Source organism: Chelonia mydas, chromosome 23, assembly GCF_015237465.2.
Source record: "Chelonia mydas isolate rCheMyd1 chromosome 23, rCheMyd1.pri.v2, whole genome shotgun sequence".
Classification (NCBI taxonomy): Eukaryota; Metazoa; Chordata; order Testudines; family Cheloniidae; genus Chelonia; species Chelonia mydas.
This window is the reverse complement of record NC_051263.2, coordinates 5,694,592-5,711,645: the sequence shown is the minus strand read 5'-3', so window position 1 is coordinate 5,711,645 and position 17,054 is coordinate 5,694,592. Positions and strand designations below refer to the sequence as shown.

The 17,054-nt window shown below is 55.4% G+C and overlaps 1 protein-coding gene across 1 annotated transcript in view; it reads right to left on the bottom strand.

Annotated features, from left to right (window-relative positions):
• NOVA2 (NOVA alternative splicing regulator 2) overlaps positions 1 to 16,849 on the bottom strand; it is a 46,431-nt gene extending 29,582 nt beyond the window's left edge. The window contains exons 1-2 of the mRNA XM_037884487.2: positions 15,820 to 16,849; positions 2,746 to 2,889 (exon numbers count right to left, since the gene is read on the bottom strand). Coding sequence (XP_037740415.1) covers positions 2,746 to 2,889; positions 15,820 to 15,991 — 316 coding nt within the window. The 5' untranslated portion in view covers positions 15,992 to 16,849. The remainder of the gene's footprint in view (positions 1 to 2,745; positions 2,890 to 15,819) is intronic.
• Between the last annotated feature and the right edge of the window lie 205 nt (positions 16,850 to 17,054).

Genomic DNA, 17,054 nt, shown 5'->3' with positions numbered 1-17,054 from the left:
CCCACCATCCAGCACCACCTGCTAATCTTCCGTGCTTGACCTGAAAATGAAACCTAGCGCGGCTGGCACAGTGCATTCCCCGGGGGCCGTGGCTAAGTGCTGCAGAACAGAACCCAGGAGTCCTGGCTCCTAGACCCCCCCATGGAAATCAGTACACTCCACCTATCTCCCAGAGCCAGAAAGAGAACCCAGGAGTCCCGATTTCTCACACCACTGCTGAAACTACTACACCCCACAAGAACATAAGAAAGGCCAGACTGGGTCAGACCAAAGGTCCATCTAGCCCAGTGTCCTGTCTTCCGACAGTGGCCAATGCCAGGTGCCCCAGAGGGAATGAACAGAACAGGGCATCATCAGTGATCCATCCCCTGTCGCCCATTCCCAGCTTCTGGCAAGCAAAAGCTAGGGACACCATCCCTGCCCATCCTGGCTAATAGCCATTGATGTACCTATCCTCCAGGAACTTATCTAGATCGTTTTTGAACCCTGTTATAGCCTTGGCCTTCACAACATCCTCTGGCAAGGAGTTCCACAGGTTGACTGTGCGTTGTGTGAAGAAAAACGTCTTTTTGTTTGTTTTAAACCTGCTTTTTTGTTTGTTTGGGTTTTTTCATTTTTTTAGATCTCAGTCTGCTTTGGACTTAACTATCTTGAGTAATTTTGTATCGTCTGCAAATTTTGCCACCTCACTGTTTATCCCTTTTTCCAGATCATTTATGAATATATTGGATAGGACTGGTCCCAGTACAGACTCCTGGGGGACACCACTATTTACCTCTCTCCATTCTGAAAACTGATAATTTATTCCCACCCTTTGTTTCCTGTCTTTTAACCACTTACTGATCCATGAGAGGCCCTTCCCTCTTATCCTATGACAGTTTACTTTGCTTAAGAGCCTTTGGTGAGGGACCTTGTCAATGGCTTTCTGAAAATCTAAGTACACTATATCCACTGGATCCCCCTTGTTCACATGCTTGTTGACCCCCTCAAAGAATTCTAATAGACTGGTGAGGCATGATTTCCCTTTACAAAAACCATGTTGACTCTTCCCCAACAAATTGTGATCATCTACCCGACTCCGATCCCAGGGCTGGGACCAGAACCCAGGAGTCTACCCACTCTAACCACTACACAGCACTCCCCTCACAGATTCATAGATTCCAAGGCCAGAAGGAACCGCCGTGATCAGTCTGACCTCCTGGATAACACAGGCCAGAGACCTGCCCAGAAACAACACCTGTTTGAACTAGAGCCGATCTTTACCGCAGATCCAATCCTGATTTAAACATTTCCAGGGATGGAGAAGACACCAGGATCCTTGGTAAATTGTTCCACGGGTTAATCGTACTCACTATGCCTTATTTCCGGTCTAAATTTGTCCGGCTTCAACTCCCAGCCATTGGCTCATGGTCAACCTTTGCTAGACTGAAAAGCCATTATTAGATCCTTGTTCTCCGTGTCGGCACTGATAGATGGAGACCAAGTCCCCCCTGACCCTTCTCATTGTCAAGCTAAAAACACTGAGCTCCTGAAGTCTCTCGCTCTAGGGCAGGTTTTCTAACCCTTCAATTGTTCTCGGGGCTCTTCTCGGCAACTTATCAACATCCATCTGGACCAGGATCCCAGCCACGGTCGCACCTGGGTCAAATCCAGAGGGAAAATCACCTCCCTGCTTCTCCTGAGATTCCCCTGTTGATGCAGCCCAGGATGGTGTTCGCCCTTTTGCCCACAACTAGAGACCACTCCCCTCCCAGAGCCAGAAGAACCCAGGAGTCCTAGTTCTGGAGGAATTCGCCTGCCCCAGCTCATCCCCTGTTAAATCTTGGTGCCTTATTCCCAATCTGAATTTCTTGCCTCAGCTCCAGCCATTGGCTCTTGCTCTGCCTTTGCTCTCTGCCTCTGCTCTCAGAAACCGCCCCCCCCCCCGCCCCCAGGGTAGTGCTGGCTGCCTGGGATCTGGTCACCTCTAAATCTTCTCTGGGGTAAACGAAGTAGAGCCAGCTCCTCCAGTCTCTGGCTCGGAGGCAGATTCTCGGGCCTGTTGCTCTTTTCTGATCCCTGGCTGAAATGTCAGGATCCTTAAAGAGTGGACACCAGAACTGGCTGCAGTAACCAGCCTCAGCAGGGCCAGCGCCCTGCTCCCCCTCGCCATCCCCTGCTCGCTCACCCAATGGCCATGCTGTCTGAGAGGGGGGAGCCGCCCCAGGTGTAGTTGACACAGTGACACCACCTGAGTCTGCAGAGAGCCTGAACCAATTGCTCCAAGAGGGCTGCATTTCCCCATTCTCCTGAGGGAGCCGTTATCTCTGGAGCCTGGTGACAGCCATTTCTGTCCTCATACTCAGCACATTCCCATCATGACTCCTGAGCCCTTTCCAGAGCTGCTGCTTGCCCCGACACAGTCCCCTGCCTTGCAAGCCAGACCGGCAGCCTTGCCTCCGAGATGTACGACCTGCATTTGTACTGTACATGCAAGGGGCATTTTCCCCCTGGCCTCTCAAAGCCAGGCATGGGCTGGCCACCTGGAGGGCATAAATCTATCCCAGCCAGCGCCCTTTGCCCACCTCCCAAGGACGGATCGCAGGGGTCCGGAGCCCAGGCATCAAGGCAAACCTGGTCCTCTCCTGTCCAGCCGCCACAGCAGGGGAATATCACTGGGGTAGAAGGTCCCAGCCTCCCCACCACCACCTCAGTTATCAACCCTCAGATCTGCAGGGATTCACAGGAGCCCCTGGCCCACCTCACCTGGGTAGAAGTCCTTAGACTTGGAGAGCTTGATGGTGGCGCCCGTCTCTTTCTGCAGCTGGACAATGGTCTGTCCCCCTTTCCCGATGATGGAGCCGGCCGCATAGCTGGGGATCAGGACCTTGAGGAAATATTCGCCCTCTTCTGGAGGAGAGAGAGGAGAGAAGCAACCCATTAGCAATGCCATGCCAGGATGGGGCAGTGGTGGGGGATATCAGCCCCCAACGAGAGCTCTGTGGGGCTAGACACCTCCTCTGGAGGCCCCCCACTTTTCCCAACCTGCCCACTGACTATTCCCTGAAAGGGTAGGGCAGCATCTGCTCTGACCCTGTAGCGTATCAGGCCATTACTGGGGAGTACTCGAGTAATAATGCCAGCAGTGCTGGAGTAATAGTGCCAGCAGTGCTTAGCTCTTAGCCAGGCTTTTCATCTGTCAATTTCAAAATACTCTCCAAGGAAGCAACAGTGCCACCGCCCCCATTTCACAGCAGTGGAAAACTGAGGCACAGGGAGGGACCGGCCCAAGGTCAGTGGTAGAGCTGGGGATAGAACCCAGGCATCCTGACTCCCAGTTTCCCCTGCTTTAACCACTAGACTCCCCCTCTTCCATGAGCTGGGGATAGAACCCAGGCGTCCTGACTCCCAGCTTCCCCTGCTCTAAGCACTAGACACCACTCCCTTCCCAGAGCTGGGGAGAGAACCCAGGAGTCCTGGCTCCCCATCCTCTTCTGGATTTTTAGAGCACCCAGCACAATGGGGTGGTGGTCCAAGACTGGGTGTCCTTGGCTCTGCTGAACCACTAAGAAGAAACGCCATCACTTGGGCGTTACACAGACAGGAGTATTCAAACCACCATGGGGGCCTTATCCAGGGACCCCCTGGGGAGAGAACGAACTACACGTGTGACAGATGTCAGTCACACCGCTCAATGTACGACTGGAAGGTCAGGTCCCCCCGAAACAGGTGTGAGATAAGAATAGAATTGATGTTAAGGGGGCTGGCAGGAGGCTGTTGCAGTCGCGGTACCTGGCCACTAGTGGGAGACATGTCCCCCCCCATGCACTTAACCAGCATGTTGCATTTGGGCCAGAGATTAGCCATCACAAAGAGACGTGGGGCTGTCGACTCATTGGGAAGGTGGGGCGGGGGCATGCTCCCAGCTGTAGACTAATGATACCTCGCTCTTTCTTCAGTAGATCTCAAAACGCCTAACAAAGGAGGGTAGCATCATCGTCCCTATAGTACAGATAGGGAAACTGAGGCATGGGGGGGGAGGGGGAAGTGACTTGCCTAAAGTCTCCCAGCAGGCCAGGGAGGAGAAGCCACGCCTCTTGCATACCAGCCCAGTGCTCTACCCACTAGGTCACACCGCCTCACTAAGCACTATGCGCCCACGCTGATATCGTCTTCTCCGGGGTGGAGGAAACAGCGAGATCCGCTGACGCCACACAGGATAGTTACTTTGGGGGCAGGGCATGAGCCGTGATGTGCCTCACTCAAGCCCGAGGTCTGGGTCTGTATTGCTACCCGCATCCCGGAAACCTCCAGCAGCAATTCAGTTCGTTCCGTTATGCCCATTACCCCAGCATCTGGGCACACACCAGCCCAGCCTCCCCACCAGCGATGCGGCTCATGTATGAAGGATGAAGAGGGACTAATTCTCGCCTGATCAGGGGGGCTGGGCATGGGGGAAGCAAATGAAGCCAACATGAAGTAAAAAACTAAACTACCTAGGAACTTAGACACAGGACTGGAAGGGGCCTGCATTGTAGGCTAAACAAGCCCAGCTCTTTCAGTCTTCTCTCGCGAGATCGGCTTGCCAGTCACCTGATCGGCCTAGCAGCCCTGCTCTGCACCTGCTCCAGTGGGGACTCCTCTGTCTCGAACAGTGCTGGACACAGCCCCTGGCTCTCCGTGGGACATTTCATCTGGAGCTGCTCCATGGTGGCTTTTTCCCTCACCCAGTATGTTGCTCTCTGAAATAGCTGCAGATCCAAGGCAGCTGGTGCTGGGGCAAATGACCGAAGGGCCACATGCAAATGACTCTCTTCTTTGCACCACCCCCTGCTAGGTTGCATGCGCAATGCACGTGAGGGTGACGAGATGTGTAATACCTGCACAGATGTACTCTCGCCACATCAGCATGTGGGTGTAAATTATGCATTTATACACACATGGATATTGGGGGCGTAATTATAGGTTTGAAGGCCAGAAGGGACCATTTGATCAGTGGCTCTCAGCCTTTCCAGACAGAATCAGGGTTGGAAGGGACCTTGGGAGGTCATCTAGTCCAACCTCCTGCTCAAAGCAGGACCAATCCCCAATTTTTGCTCCAGATCCTTAAATGGCCCTCTCAAGGATCGAACTTGCAACCCTGGGTTTAGCAGGCCAATGCTCAAACCACTGAGCTATCCCTCCCCCCAATGACTGTACCTCTTTCAGGAGTCTGATTTGTCTTGCCTACCCCCAAGTTACTTAAAAACAACTTGCTTACAAAATCAGACATAAAAATACAAAAGTGTCCCAGCCACACTAGTACTGGCTAATTGCTTCCTTTCTCATTTTTACCATCTAATTATTAAATAAATCAACTGGAATATAAATATTGTACTTACATTTCAGCGTACAGTATATAGAGTGGTATAAACCAGTCATTATCTGTCTGACATTTTAGTTGGTACTGACTTTGCTAGGGCTTTTTATGTAGCCTGTTGTAAAACTAGGCAAATATCTAGATGAGTTGATGTACCCCCTGGAAGACCTCTGCATACCCCCCAGGGGTACGTGTACCCCTGGTTGAGAACCACAGATTTGGATAATCTCATCTGACCTCTTGTATTATGCAGGCCAGAGAATCCACTCAGTGACACCTACACTGATCCCAGATCTGGTGGTCGAGCTAGAGCAGAGATTTTAGAAAGAGACACCCGGCCTCCAAGCGACGGAGAAATCCCCTTGTCCCTGGGTCTGCGGTTACACAAGTTAATTCCCCTGCCTGGGTAAAGTGTGCCCCGTATTTCCAGTGTGAATTTCCCTCGTGTCTGCCGCAGCCATTAACTCCCGTTCTGCCTCTGTCACTGATAACACACACTGCAGTCCATCCACCCGCAGGGGGGCACAGGCATCATGGCAGCCAGCATTCAAGTTCTGCAAAGCAGCTTAGGGATTTGAGTTTTCGATTCCTAGTCACTGTCGTGGGGTTACTCTCCTCTCTCAAGGTTAATGTTGCCAAGAACTGGCCATTGAAATCCCACAGGGAAATTGCAACCCATGTGGATATGGTATGTGTATCTTCAGTGGATGGGTGCGCATATGTATTGAGTGTGTGTTGAGTGTGTGAGTGTGTGTTGAGTGTGCATGTGTGTGTAGTGAGTGTGTTTGTATGTGTGTGTGGTGAATGTGTATATTGCATGTGATCATATACAGTATGTGTGTATTGAGTGTGTGCGTATTGTGTGTGGGTTGAGAGTATATTGCATGTGATTGTATTGTGTGTGGGTTGAGTGTATATCGCATGTGATTGTATTGTGTGTATGGAATGTGTAGTGAATGTCTATTGCATGGGATTGTATACATGTATATCACATGTTCGTGCGTGTACTGAATATACATTGCGTGTGAGTGTATTGTGTGTATATTGCATGGGTTTGTATATGGGTGTATCGAATGTGTATTGTGTGCATTGACAGGTTTCAGAGTAGCAGCCGTGTTAGTCTGTATCTGCAAAAAGAACAGGAGGACTTGTGGCACCTTAGAGACTAACCAATTTAATTGAGCATAAGCTTTCATGAGTGTATTGAGTGTATATTGCATGCGATAGCATACATGTGTATTGAATGCATGTGAGCCGAGTGTGATATATTGTGCATATTGAACAGAATTTTTAGATGAGACATCTGATGAGCCAATCGGGACGCAGAGATCTGCATATTTTGCTACTTGACTTCACGTAACTCTATTATTGGCTGCTGGGGACCCAATCAGGAGGCAGCCTCTGCCTGCGCAATCCAATTGGCTAGCACTGTCCCAGGGCTTGGCCCTGCTGAGCTTTGAGGCCTAGGACAATAGGAAGTCCCAGAGTGGCCAGCCTGGTGCTCTCCTCGTTAATGAGGCCCGTCAGTCCCACGGCACAGCTAGATCCATTGTCCCCCAATCTGCCTGGGGCCTCCTCCCCTCTCACCTCGACCAACAGCTCCCAGATCTGATGGTCCATGCAGAATGGGCTACTCCCACGGTGCCAACTAGGCACCCATCATCTCAGCTACTCGTTAAATAATTTCCTCATTACTATTCCAGGTTAGCATAATGACCCCCCCTCCCCCTCCGAGTCATCAGCAGGCTTCGGATTCGGGGACCACAACACGGCCCTCTGCCACTTCAGCTAAGGGAGTCGCTCCACAGCTGGCAGCAGTAGCAGGCTGTTATATAGATTGTCCACTAGAAGAGGGGGTGTGGCACATGCCTGGTCACTGGGTTACATCAGCCACTGCTGTGGCTGACTCTGGGGTGTGAAGCTGGTTATCAATGGGAGGGAAGGCGTGATCATGAGGCCACCAATGGGAGGGGAGGTGTGGCACAGCCCACCAAGACATCTCTTTGAAGCTGAGGTCCATATTCCTGGTAAAGTCTGGGCTGTAGGGGCCCAGAGCTTATTCCAGGTCTCATCCTGCACAGAGAGTGAGTGGTGGGGTGCCCCTCACCCCACAACAGTAGTGGTGTTGCCTGGGGATCGGCCATGCCAGTGCATCCACTGAAATCCGCAACAGACTGGCAGGGAGCACAGGAATTAATATCCCGCCACAGGGCCCATGTGGCTTAGAGTCCCATCTCCTACAGTGGCCACCACCTGCAGCTGAGGGAGAAACCCCCAGGCAGGCAATTGTGAGATATTGGCTCATGGCCTGGGAAGAGGGAGGGGCTTTTCCCCGACTAACCTAACCCGGGCTGTTCCCATTATCCTGCTACACTCCTGGCGCCAACTGCATCCAGTGGCAGGGAGTTCCACAGACAGAGGGGGGGAAGGACTGATGGACAGAGACATGTGCTACAAGCTGGCAGGTCAAAGCTCTATTGTTCTCTTAGCCACCCCACCCCCCCCCGAGCCTCCAGTTAGAACATAAGAATAGTCATACAGGTCCAGACCAATGGGCCATCTAGCCCAGTGTCCTGTCTCTGACAGTGACCAGTGCCAGGTGCTTCAGAGGGCATGAACAGAACCCAGCAATCACTGAGTGATCCATCCCCTGTTGCCCATTCCCAGCTTCTGGCAATCAGAGGCTCAGGGACAGCCAGAGCATGGGGTTGCGTCCTGTGACCATCTTGGCTAATAGCCATTGATGGACCCATCCTTCCTGAACTTATCTCATTCCTTTCTGAACCCTGTTATAGTTTTGCCTGTCACAACATCCTCTGGCAAGGAGTTCCACAGGTTGACTGTGCATTGTGTGAAGAAATACGTCCTTTTGTTTTAAACCTGCTGCCTACTAATATAATTGGGTGACCCCTGGTTCTTGTGTTATGAGAAGGAGTAAATGACCTTTCCCTAGTCACTTTCTCCATCCCAGTCACGATTTCATAGACCTCCGTCATATCCCCACTTAGTCACCTCTCTTTGAAGCTGGACAGTACCAGTCTTTTCAATCTCTCCTCATACCGAATTGGTTCCATACCCCAATCACTTTTGTTGCCCTTCTCTGAACCTTTTCCAATTCTAAGATATCTTTTTTGAGATGGGGTGACCAGAAGTGCCCGCAGGATTGAAGGTACCATGGATTTATATAGTGGCGTTATGATATTTTATCTCTTGTTATCTACCCCTTTCCTAATGGTTCCCAGCATTCTGTTGGCCTTTTTGACAGCCACTGCACACTGAGTGGATATTTTCAGAGAACTATCCACGATGACTCCAAGATCTCTTTCTTGAGTGATAACAGCTAATTTAGACCCCGTCATTTTGTATGCATAGTTGGGATGATGTTTTCCCATGTGCATTACTTTGCATTTATCAACATTGAATTTCATCTGCCTTAGTTCTCCTGGCCCTGTCTCTCCCCTGGACTCTCTCCAGTTTATCCACATTTTGCCTGAAGTGCGGCACCCAGAATTGGACACGGGAATCCAGCTGAGGCCTCCCCAGTGCCGAGCAGAGCAGGACAGTTACCTCCCATGTCTTACATACGACACGCCTGTTAATGCCCCCAGAATGATATTGGCCCTTTTCGCAGCGATGTCACTTCATTGGCTCATATTCAATTTGTGATCTGCCATCACCCCAGCTCCTTTCCAGCAGCGCTGTCGCCTAGCCAGTTAGTCCCCCTTTGTATCTGTGCATTCGATTTGTCCTTCCCCAGTGCAGTTCTTTGCACTTGTCTGGATTGAATTTCATCTTGTTCATTTCAGACCAATTCTCCTATTTGTCAAGGTCGTTTTGAATTCTAATCCTGTCCCTCCTGAGTGCTTGCAACCCCCCCCCCCGCCCCGCCCAGCTTGGTGTCATCCGGAAAATTTATAAGCAACCTCTCCACTCCGTTATCCAAGTCAGTCATGAAAATATTGACTCATACCAGACCGGACCGAGGACCGACCCCCCCAGATGCCTTCCCGGTTTGACAGCGAACCATTGATAGCTGCTTTTTGAGTACGATCCTTCAACCAGCTGTGCACCCACCCCACCGTCACTTCATCGAGAGCCACCTTTCCCTCGTTTGCGAATGAACCCTGCCGTGAAGGGACTGTGTCAAAACCCTTCCTGAAACCAAGATATATCCAGTGGCGGATGAGCCACTGGGCTGACGGGGCCCGTGCCCAGGGGCCCTGGCCAATTGTGGGGCCCTGGAGAAAAACCCACCGCTGGCTGGAGGAAGCCCGGAGCCCTGCGAAGAAGCACCAGGCAGGTGGGGGAAGCCCCTATTCCTGACCTCTCTCCTCCCGGCAGAAGCACTGGGTGGGCAAGGCGGGGCAGGGGAAGCCTCCACGCCATGACCCTGGTAGCAGTGCCAGGCAGGCAGGGGGAGTCCCTGCGCCCTGCCCCCACTCCTCAGCAGAAGGGTAGGGTCGGGGAGGCCCCCACACCCTGACCCTGCTCCCCGGTAGAAGCGCCGAGCAAAGCCCCAGCAGCCAGACCCAGCTGCGGCCCCGGGACTGGAGGAGCTCTCACTCCCTGCCATGGCCTCAGGGCTGGGGGACCTCTTGCTTCCTGCCATGGCCTCAGGGCTGGGGGAACTCTCACTCCCTGCTGTAGCCACGGGCCATGGTGGCAGGGACAGAGCTTCTCCAGTGTTGGCTGGGGGGGAGGGTTGAGGGGGGCGGAATGGGGCAAGATCATGAGTGGAACAGGGGTGGGACCGTGGGGGGGAAGGGGCAGAACAGGGTGTGGCTGTGGGTGGGGCTGCAGGCAGAAGGGGCGGGACCATACGCGGAAGGGGAGGGGAGGGCCCCCACACTTGCTCTGACCCAGGGCCCCACTGCTTCCCCGATCCACTAGGCCTGTAACCCTGTCAAAGAAGGAAATGAGGTTTGTTTGGCATGATTAGTTCATCGTGGCTATTGTCCTCCAGGTGCAAACAAATAGATTGTTTAATAATTGATTCCAGTATCTTTCCCTGAATCAAAGCTAGACTGACTGGTTTATAATTCCCCAGGTCCCCTTTGTTCCCCCTATTAAAGCTAGGTTCTGTGTTTGCTATTCTCCAGCCCTTTGGGACTTCACCTGTTCTCCGTGAGTTCTCCAAGATAATTGCTAACGGTTCTGAGATTGCTTCAGCTAGTTCCTTAAGTACACTGGGATGAATTTCATCAGACCCTGCCAGCTTGAATTCATCTACCTTATTTCAATATTCTTAACCTGTTCTTTCCCTATTGTGGCTGGCATTCCTTCCCCCCGATTGTTACTATTAATTGTGTTGAGTATCAGGTGAAGATTGAAGCAAAATAGGCATTGAACACCTCCCACTTCTTCATGTCGTCCATTGTTAGCTCTCCTTCCTCTCTGTGTAGAGGACCTGCACTTTCCTTCCGCTTTCTCTTGCCCCTAATGCAATTAAAGAATCTCTTCTTATTGCCCCTGCTGTCCCTTGCTAGGAGATACTCATTTAGTCCCTTAGCCTTCCTGATTTTGTCCCTGCGTGATTGTGCTGTTCTTTTGTACTCCTCCTTAGCAATCTGTCCATGTTTCCACTTCTTGTAGGATTCCTTTTTGATTTTCAGGGCTTTAAAGTGGAGCCATGCTGGCCCCTTACTGTTCTTCCTAGCTTTCCTTTGCAGTGGGACAGTCGGCAGTGGTGCGTTTAATATTGTCTCATTGAGCAGCCACCACCTCTCCTGACCTCCTTTACTCCTTAGTTTTCCTTCCCAAGGGACGTCACCTACCAGCTCCCTGAGGTTGTTTTTGGAAGCCTCCCATCCTTATTCTCACTCACTCCTTGCCTTCCTTGGAATCATGAAATCTATCCTTTCACGGTCACTTTTACCCACATTCTCTCCACCTTCAGGTTTGCTACCAGTTCCTCCCTGTCGGTCAGAATCCGACAGCTGCCCTCCGGTTACGTCCTCCACGCTCTGAAACAAGAAGCTGTCCCCGGTACAGTCCAAGAACTTATTGGAGAGTTTAAGGTTTGCCGTGTGACTTTCCCAGCAGAAGTCTGGGTAGTTAAAGTCCCCCTTTACTACCAGGTCTTGCGTTTTGGATACTCCCCCATCCACCTCTATAGTAGACCTCTACTGTAACGTCACCCCGATTTTTCCCCCTATACGCTAGGTGCCTCCTAGTTCTGCTACTTGGAAGTAGTAGGAGAATGCCTTGGCCCTTCCACCCAGCCCCAGATACCTGCAGGGCTGTGATTTCCCGTCTCCCAGCCACCAGCAGGGCCCACACTGCTTCATGCCAGCCCCTGTCCAGAACACCGTTCAGAGCTGGGACTCTGGGGCCCATACGGGGACTGCAGGTGCAAGACCCCATGTCGCCCATCCCCCAGCAGGTGTCTGCCCCGCCCTGAGATACTGGCACATCTCCAGCTCAAGCCTCCCTGAGCTGCCAAAGAGCCGGCTTGACGGGGACGCTTCTCAGCCCAAATCCACTTAAAGAGGCACCTCTGGGGTAGATTAAGCCAGTTAAGTAATTACAAGAGGCAATGAATTCCGAGCCGATCCTCGCAGAGCATCTGCCTCCACCAGAGCCCTGGCCACGGACTGGGACCCCCCCGCTCTGCATCAAGGGGAACCCTGATCCCTGGGAGATTTGAACCTGAATCTGCCCCTCCCCCAGGATTTAGGGGCCTCCTGATCGGGGTTCTGCCATGTCAGGTCAAGGATCCTAGGTCAATATCGTGGGCGCTGGCCCTGGCCTCTGGAGAGCACTGGCACCAGCCCAGTCAGTGGGAGCGGTCCTCAGAACCACCACTCAGCACAGATGCTTTAAGAAAGCCAATGTTTAGCCCCAGATACAGGATGGAGGCAGGGAAGACAGATTAGGACCCCTGTCCCTTTAAGGCATGGGCCCCACAGCCCTCTGGGTGTGCGAGGTACATCCCAAGAAAGAACTTTCAGGTCAAGTCTCCTACTCCCAGCTCTGAGAGGAGAGTCGAGGCCAGTGGTTAGAGCCAGGGGGACTGGGAGTCAGGACTCCTGGGTCCTATTCCCTGCCACTGTGCAGGTGGTCAAGCACCCCTGATATTTTTTCAGCCCCCCTCAATTTGTTTTAAGCAAAGGCACCATATTCTGCTTACACCGGGGGAAGTGCATGAGTGTGGGGAAGGTGGGTTGGGGTTTCTGCTCATCGTTAATAAGGTCTATTACAGAAGCTTCTAGAGTTCAGGGCCCCCTAGTGTCAGGCACTGCCCAGACACAGAGCGACCCACAGGAGCTGGAACTAGGGGTGCGGGGGGTGCTGCTACACGCCCAGGCTTGAAGTGCTTTTCATTATATACAGGGTTTACAGTTTGATTCAATGGTTCTCAACACCCCCACTATACACACTGTTCCAGCACCCCTGCAGGAACCAAGATCAGGGCCCCATCACACCGGGCGCTGCCCAGACACACAGTGATCGAGATCAGGGCCCCATCATGCCGGGCGCTGCCCAGACACACAGTGACCGAGATTAGGGCCCCTCGCACCGGGCACTGTCTAGACACACAGTGACCGAGATCAGGGCCACTCTACTGGAGGGCCTGTGCCAGTGTGCGCCAGGAATCCTGCCACCCCTCCAGCGCCCAGCACTGCTGCCCACACTGCGAGGGCTGAGGGAACCCACCCAGCCCATCCTTGTGGGAGCAGTCGGACCAGCCTCGCTGCTGGACAGGGTCCCGGAGCAAAGGCTTTTGGGAAATTCCCCCAGTGCCTCGTGGAAGAGCATGGCCCAGCTCAGCCAGCTGGGCCCCATGGACCCTCCCAGCCATGGTGGTTCTGTGGGCTGAGCCAGTCTCAGCCCCAGGGGATGGGAACCAGGAGCTCTGGCTGATCCCAGCTGGCTTGCTCCAGCCTGGCTCCAAGGCCCTGTGCCCGCCTCGCTCACCGCCCTGCCCTTGGCTTTGGTCTTCCTTGCCCAGGGTCACCAGCTGAACCCATCGCCACGATGCCCTCACTGCAAACCAGGCCAAGATCCCTTCCCCATCATGCAACGGGGTTGCCAGGGTTGCCAGTGAGAGACGGCCACACCGGCCCTCCCTGCTGAGGGAAAGGACCCTCGGGCCAGAGGGCATCCTGCTGTCCCATCCCCTGGCAGCAGCTTGGACCAGGGCCAAGGGCCACCAAGGTGCTTTGAGGGGTTCAGCTAAGATGAAGCCCGGGTTTGCAGGGGACCTCTCTCCCCACGGAACCTGGGTTTAAGGGGGACCCCTTTCCCCACAGAGCCTGGGTTTGCAGGGGACCCTTCTCCTCAAATAGGCCGGGGGGCTACACATCAAACCCCACCCCATTTCCACTCTCCCCTCCCCCCACCGATCTTTTCCCACTCAGACCCAGGACTCCCCAGCGCCCCTTACATCCCCCACCCCAGCTGGCTTGGAGCCTTCACCGGGATCCCTCCCCCTGCTCGGCTCTTGCGCATTGCCCTGGCAACCGGCCTCCTTTTGCCAATGCAGGCCAGATTCCAACAACCCGACCTGTCTCTACATCACGGCCCCCAATCAGAGATCCCCCCCCCCCCAGCCCCGTCGTGATCAATCCGACCCCGCCACGTCCATCCTCGGTGAAAGAACAGAGAGGCCACAATGCAACCAGCCAGAAAGGGATGGAGAAACCAACGGCTAAATACCCAGGTAACAGCCCAGATCCTTGATTCAGTGTCATTTCCCTCAGCCCCACGGCCAGTCATTCCAGCCCTTCCCGCGGAGCTAAGATGCCCCAGTTCTTTTAGCCTGGTGTCTGGTCTTTTATCGCTCTAATTCACGCCTCGCTTTTGGAAATCTCCTCCCTGCCGGTACGTTAGCCCCATCAGTACAGCGATGATAATCCGCCGGGCCGATTCCCCAGAGGAATCTGCGTTCAGCTGCAATATTTATCGCTCCTCACCAAAAGGCCAAATGCAAACAGCTCTAAATGTTAATTACATCATGAGGGTTATGGTGGGTGAGCGTGGCTGCAAATTCACACACACGCACACCTGCACCATCCTGGGCAACAAAGACACGCCACTGCCGAGACCCAGCAAGGTGGCCCTCGGCTCCGACCCAGTGCCTGAAATTTCAGCGCCGTCCTCCACCTGGTGCTGAGGATTTCAGCCCCTGCCAGTTTCCTCTTTCGTGGCGGAAAACATGGATCTGGGCGGCTTTGGAGAAAGGGCCTGTTCGCCTGGGGCTGGTGGCGAGCCGAATGCGGCCGGGCCGCTTACTGTTTGCGTTCTGGCCCCGGTGGGGGAAGACAGACAGCTCCGGCATCTTGGCCCTTTGCAAAGAGCGAGCCGCTCGATGGATATGTATTGTTTGCTGAGCCTTCCCCCGCCCCCCCCCCCTGCCCTGCCCCACGCACGCAGTGTCTTTCAAATACCCCAGCTGCCACCCTCCCTTGCCCTCTGCCGGCATCCACACCGCTTCCTTCCTGCCCTCTGCCCCCTTCACATCCTCCAGCAAAGGCTGGGAAGATCTGACAGCTTTGCCATCCTGCGTGTGTGTTTGTGTGTGTGTGTATTTGTGTGTGTGTGCGGGTGTCACCCCCTCCCGTCTTCCCCCACCAAGCCGCTATCAAATGGACAGTTATTCTCGCCTCCATTTTGACACTGCAGCTGGATATAGATATGTCTGTTGCAATTTTTTTGTGTGTCGCGGGGGGGACGGACACACAGGGAAAAGGGAGGAGAGGGCTGGGATTTTACATCTCCTCCCCCCCCCCCCCAGCTTGAAGGCTGCAGATGCTTGCCGGTGCCCAGCATTTCACGGCAATCGGATTATTATTTTTTAACGCTAGGATTGCGGGGGGATGGGGGGTGGGGGCTCAGTCCCAGGTGGGGAATCTGAGCAATAGGGTTTACATGCTAGATGGAGGGGGGTGGCTTGGGCAAGAGGGGGACAGGATGGAGGGGAAATCTCCATCCATGGGGTGGGGGGGCAGGATGGAGAGGTGGGTTCCCCATCCGTAGGGTGCAAGGCAGGATGGGGGGAATTGCCTATCCTTGAGGTGGGGGGGATGGGCAAGATGGAGGGGAAATCTCCATCTGTGAGATGGGGGGCAGAATAGGGGTAGGATCACCATCTGTGGGGTGGGGGGAAGGATGGGGGGGTGGTATCCCCATCTGTGGGGGACAGGATGGGGCACATCCCCATCTGTGGGGGGGGGCAGGATGGGGGGATCACCATCCTTGGAGGGGGCAGGCTGTGGGGTGGGGATCCCCTCTCCAAGTGGGTGGGTTGGAAGCAGAGAAGGGGATAGTTGGGGGGCAGATCGGGTTGGTGTGGGGAAGGGGGGGTGGAGCAGGAGACCCCTGTCCTTGGGGCGGGAGGTGGGGGTGGAGCGGGGGTGGGGGGCAGGCTGGCGTTCGCGGGGAGGGGGGGTGGAGAATCTGCCCTGGCAGCACAGGTCCCGCAGTGGGAAGTGGGGTGCTGCAGACTCCCCCCTTTCACCCTCCCCCCCCCCGTGGCTCACCTCCTGTGTTGCTGCGCTTGGTGCTGATGGCCTCGGTGGGGGTCTCCAGGGGCCTCTTCCTGGAGTCGGGGGGGTCCGATTCCATGTGGGGGGGCGGCGGCTGCTGGGGCTGCTGGTGGGACGCCGAGAAGATGCCGTTCTGGTGCACGGAGCCGCCTGCCATCATCTTCATCCTCAGGGCGAATCTCCCACCCCCTGCTCGGGATCCGGCCGCCTCGCCAGGAGGAGGAGGAGGAAGAGGGAGGATGCACGGGCGCGGGGGGGGGAGGGGGAGTAGAGAAGGGAGGGGGAGGAGGGATGCACGGGATGGGGGGCAAAGGGGTGCACTGGGGTAGGGACAGAGGGGTGCACGGGGTGGGGGCAGAGCCTAGGGGTGCTCGGAGTGGGGGGCAGAGGGGTGCACGGAGTGGGGGGCAGAGGGGGGTTCAGGAGGCGGGAAGAGGGGGGTTCAGGAGGGGGGAATGGGGGGCACGGGTGGGGGACTGAGGGGGGTGCACAGGGGGGTGCCCGGGGGGGAGAGGAGCCTCCAGATGCAATTGACAAAGGAGGGCAGCTCGAGCAGCCGGGCTCAGGGGGGTGATACGAGCCCCCCCCCACCGCTTCCCTCTCGCCCCCAGCCCCCACGGGAAGGAAGGGGGGTGCAAGGCGGGCGGCGGGGGCTTGGGGAGGAACAAACACAAAGGAGGCAGGAAGAGAGGGATGGAGGCGGCGGGGAAGGGCGCAAAGGACCCTCCGCTCCCCCCCAGCAGAAGGGCTCCGCGGGCTGCCCGCCGGGGGCAGGTGGGGGGAAAGGCGGCGGAAGGGTTGAGCAGGTCTGGAGGGAGCTGGGGCGGAAGGGCCGGCCGCGGGCACAGGCGAAGGGCTAAAACCTCCCGCGATCGCTGCAGCCCGAGGCGGAGAGCGCGGCCGCCGGTCCCCAGTGCAGCATCCTCGCCCCAGCGGCCCGGCTCGGCCGAGCTCGGCCCTGACGTCGGAGACGCCCCCGCCCCTCCCCCCGCCCCAGCACATTGGCTGCCGGCCCGGCCCGGCCCGGCCCAGCTGCCTGCGGCTCCTCGGAGCTGGGGGGCAGGTGCGGGGACGGGGCTGGGCGGGGGGGGGCGTGACACGGGTGGGGGCGGGGCTGGCAGAGGGGGGCAAGAGAGGGGTGTGTTTGGGCGTGGGCCACTGTCATCCGTCTATCCTGCTACACCCCCTCTACCTAGGGATAGACCTGTCAGCCCCTCCCCACACACCTG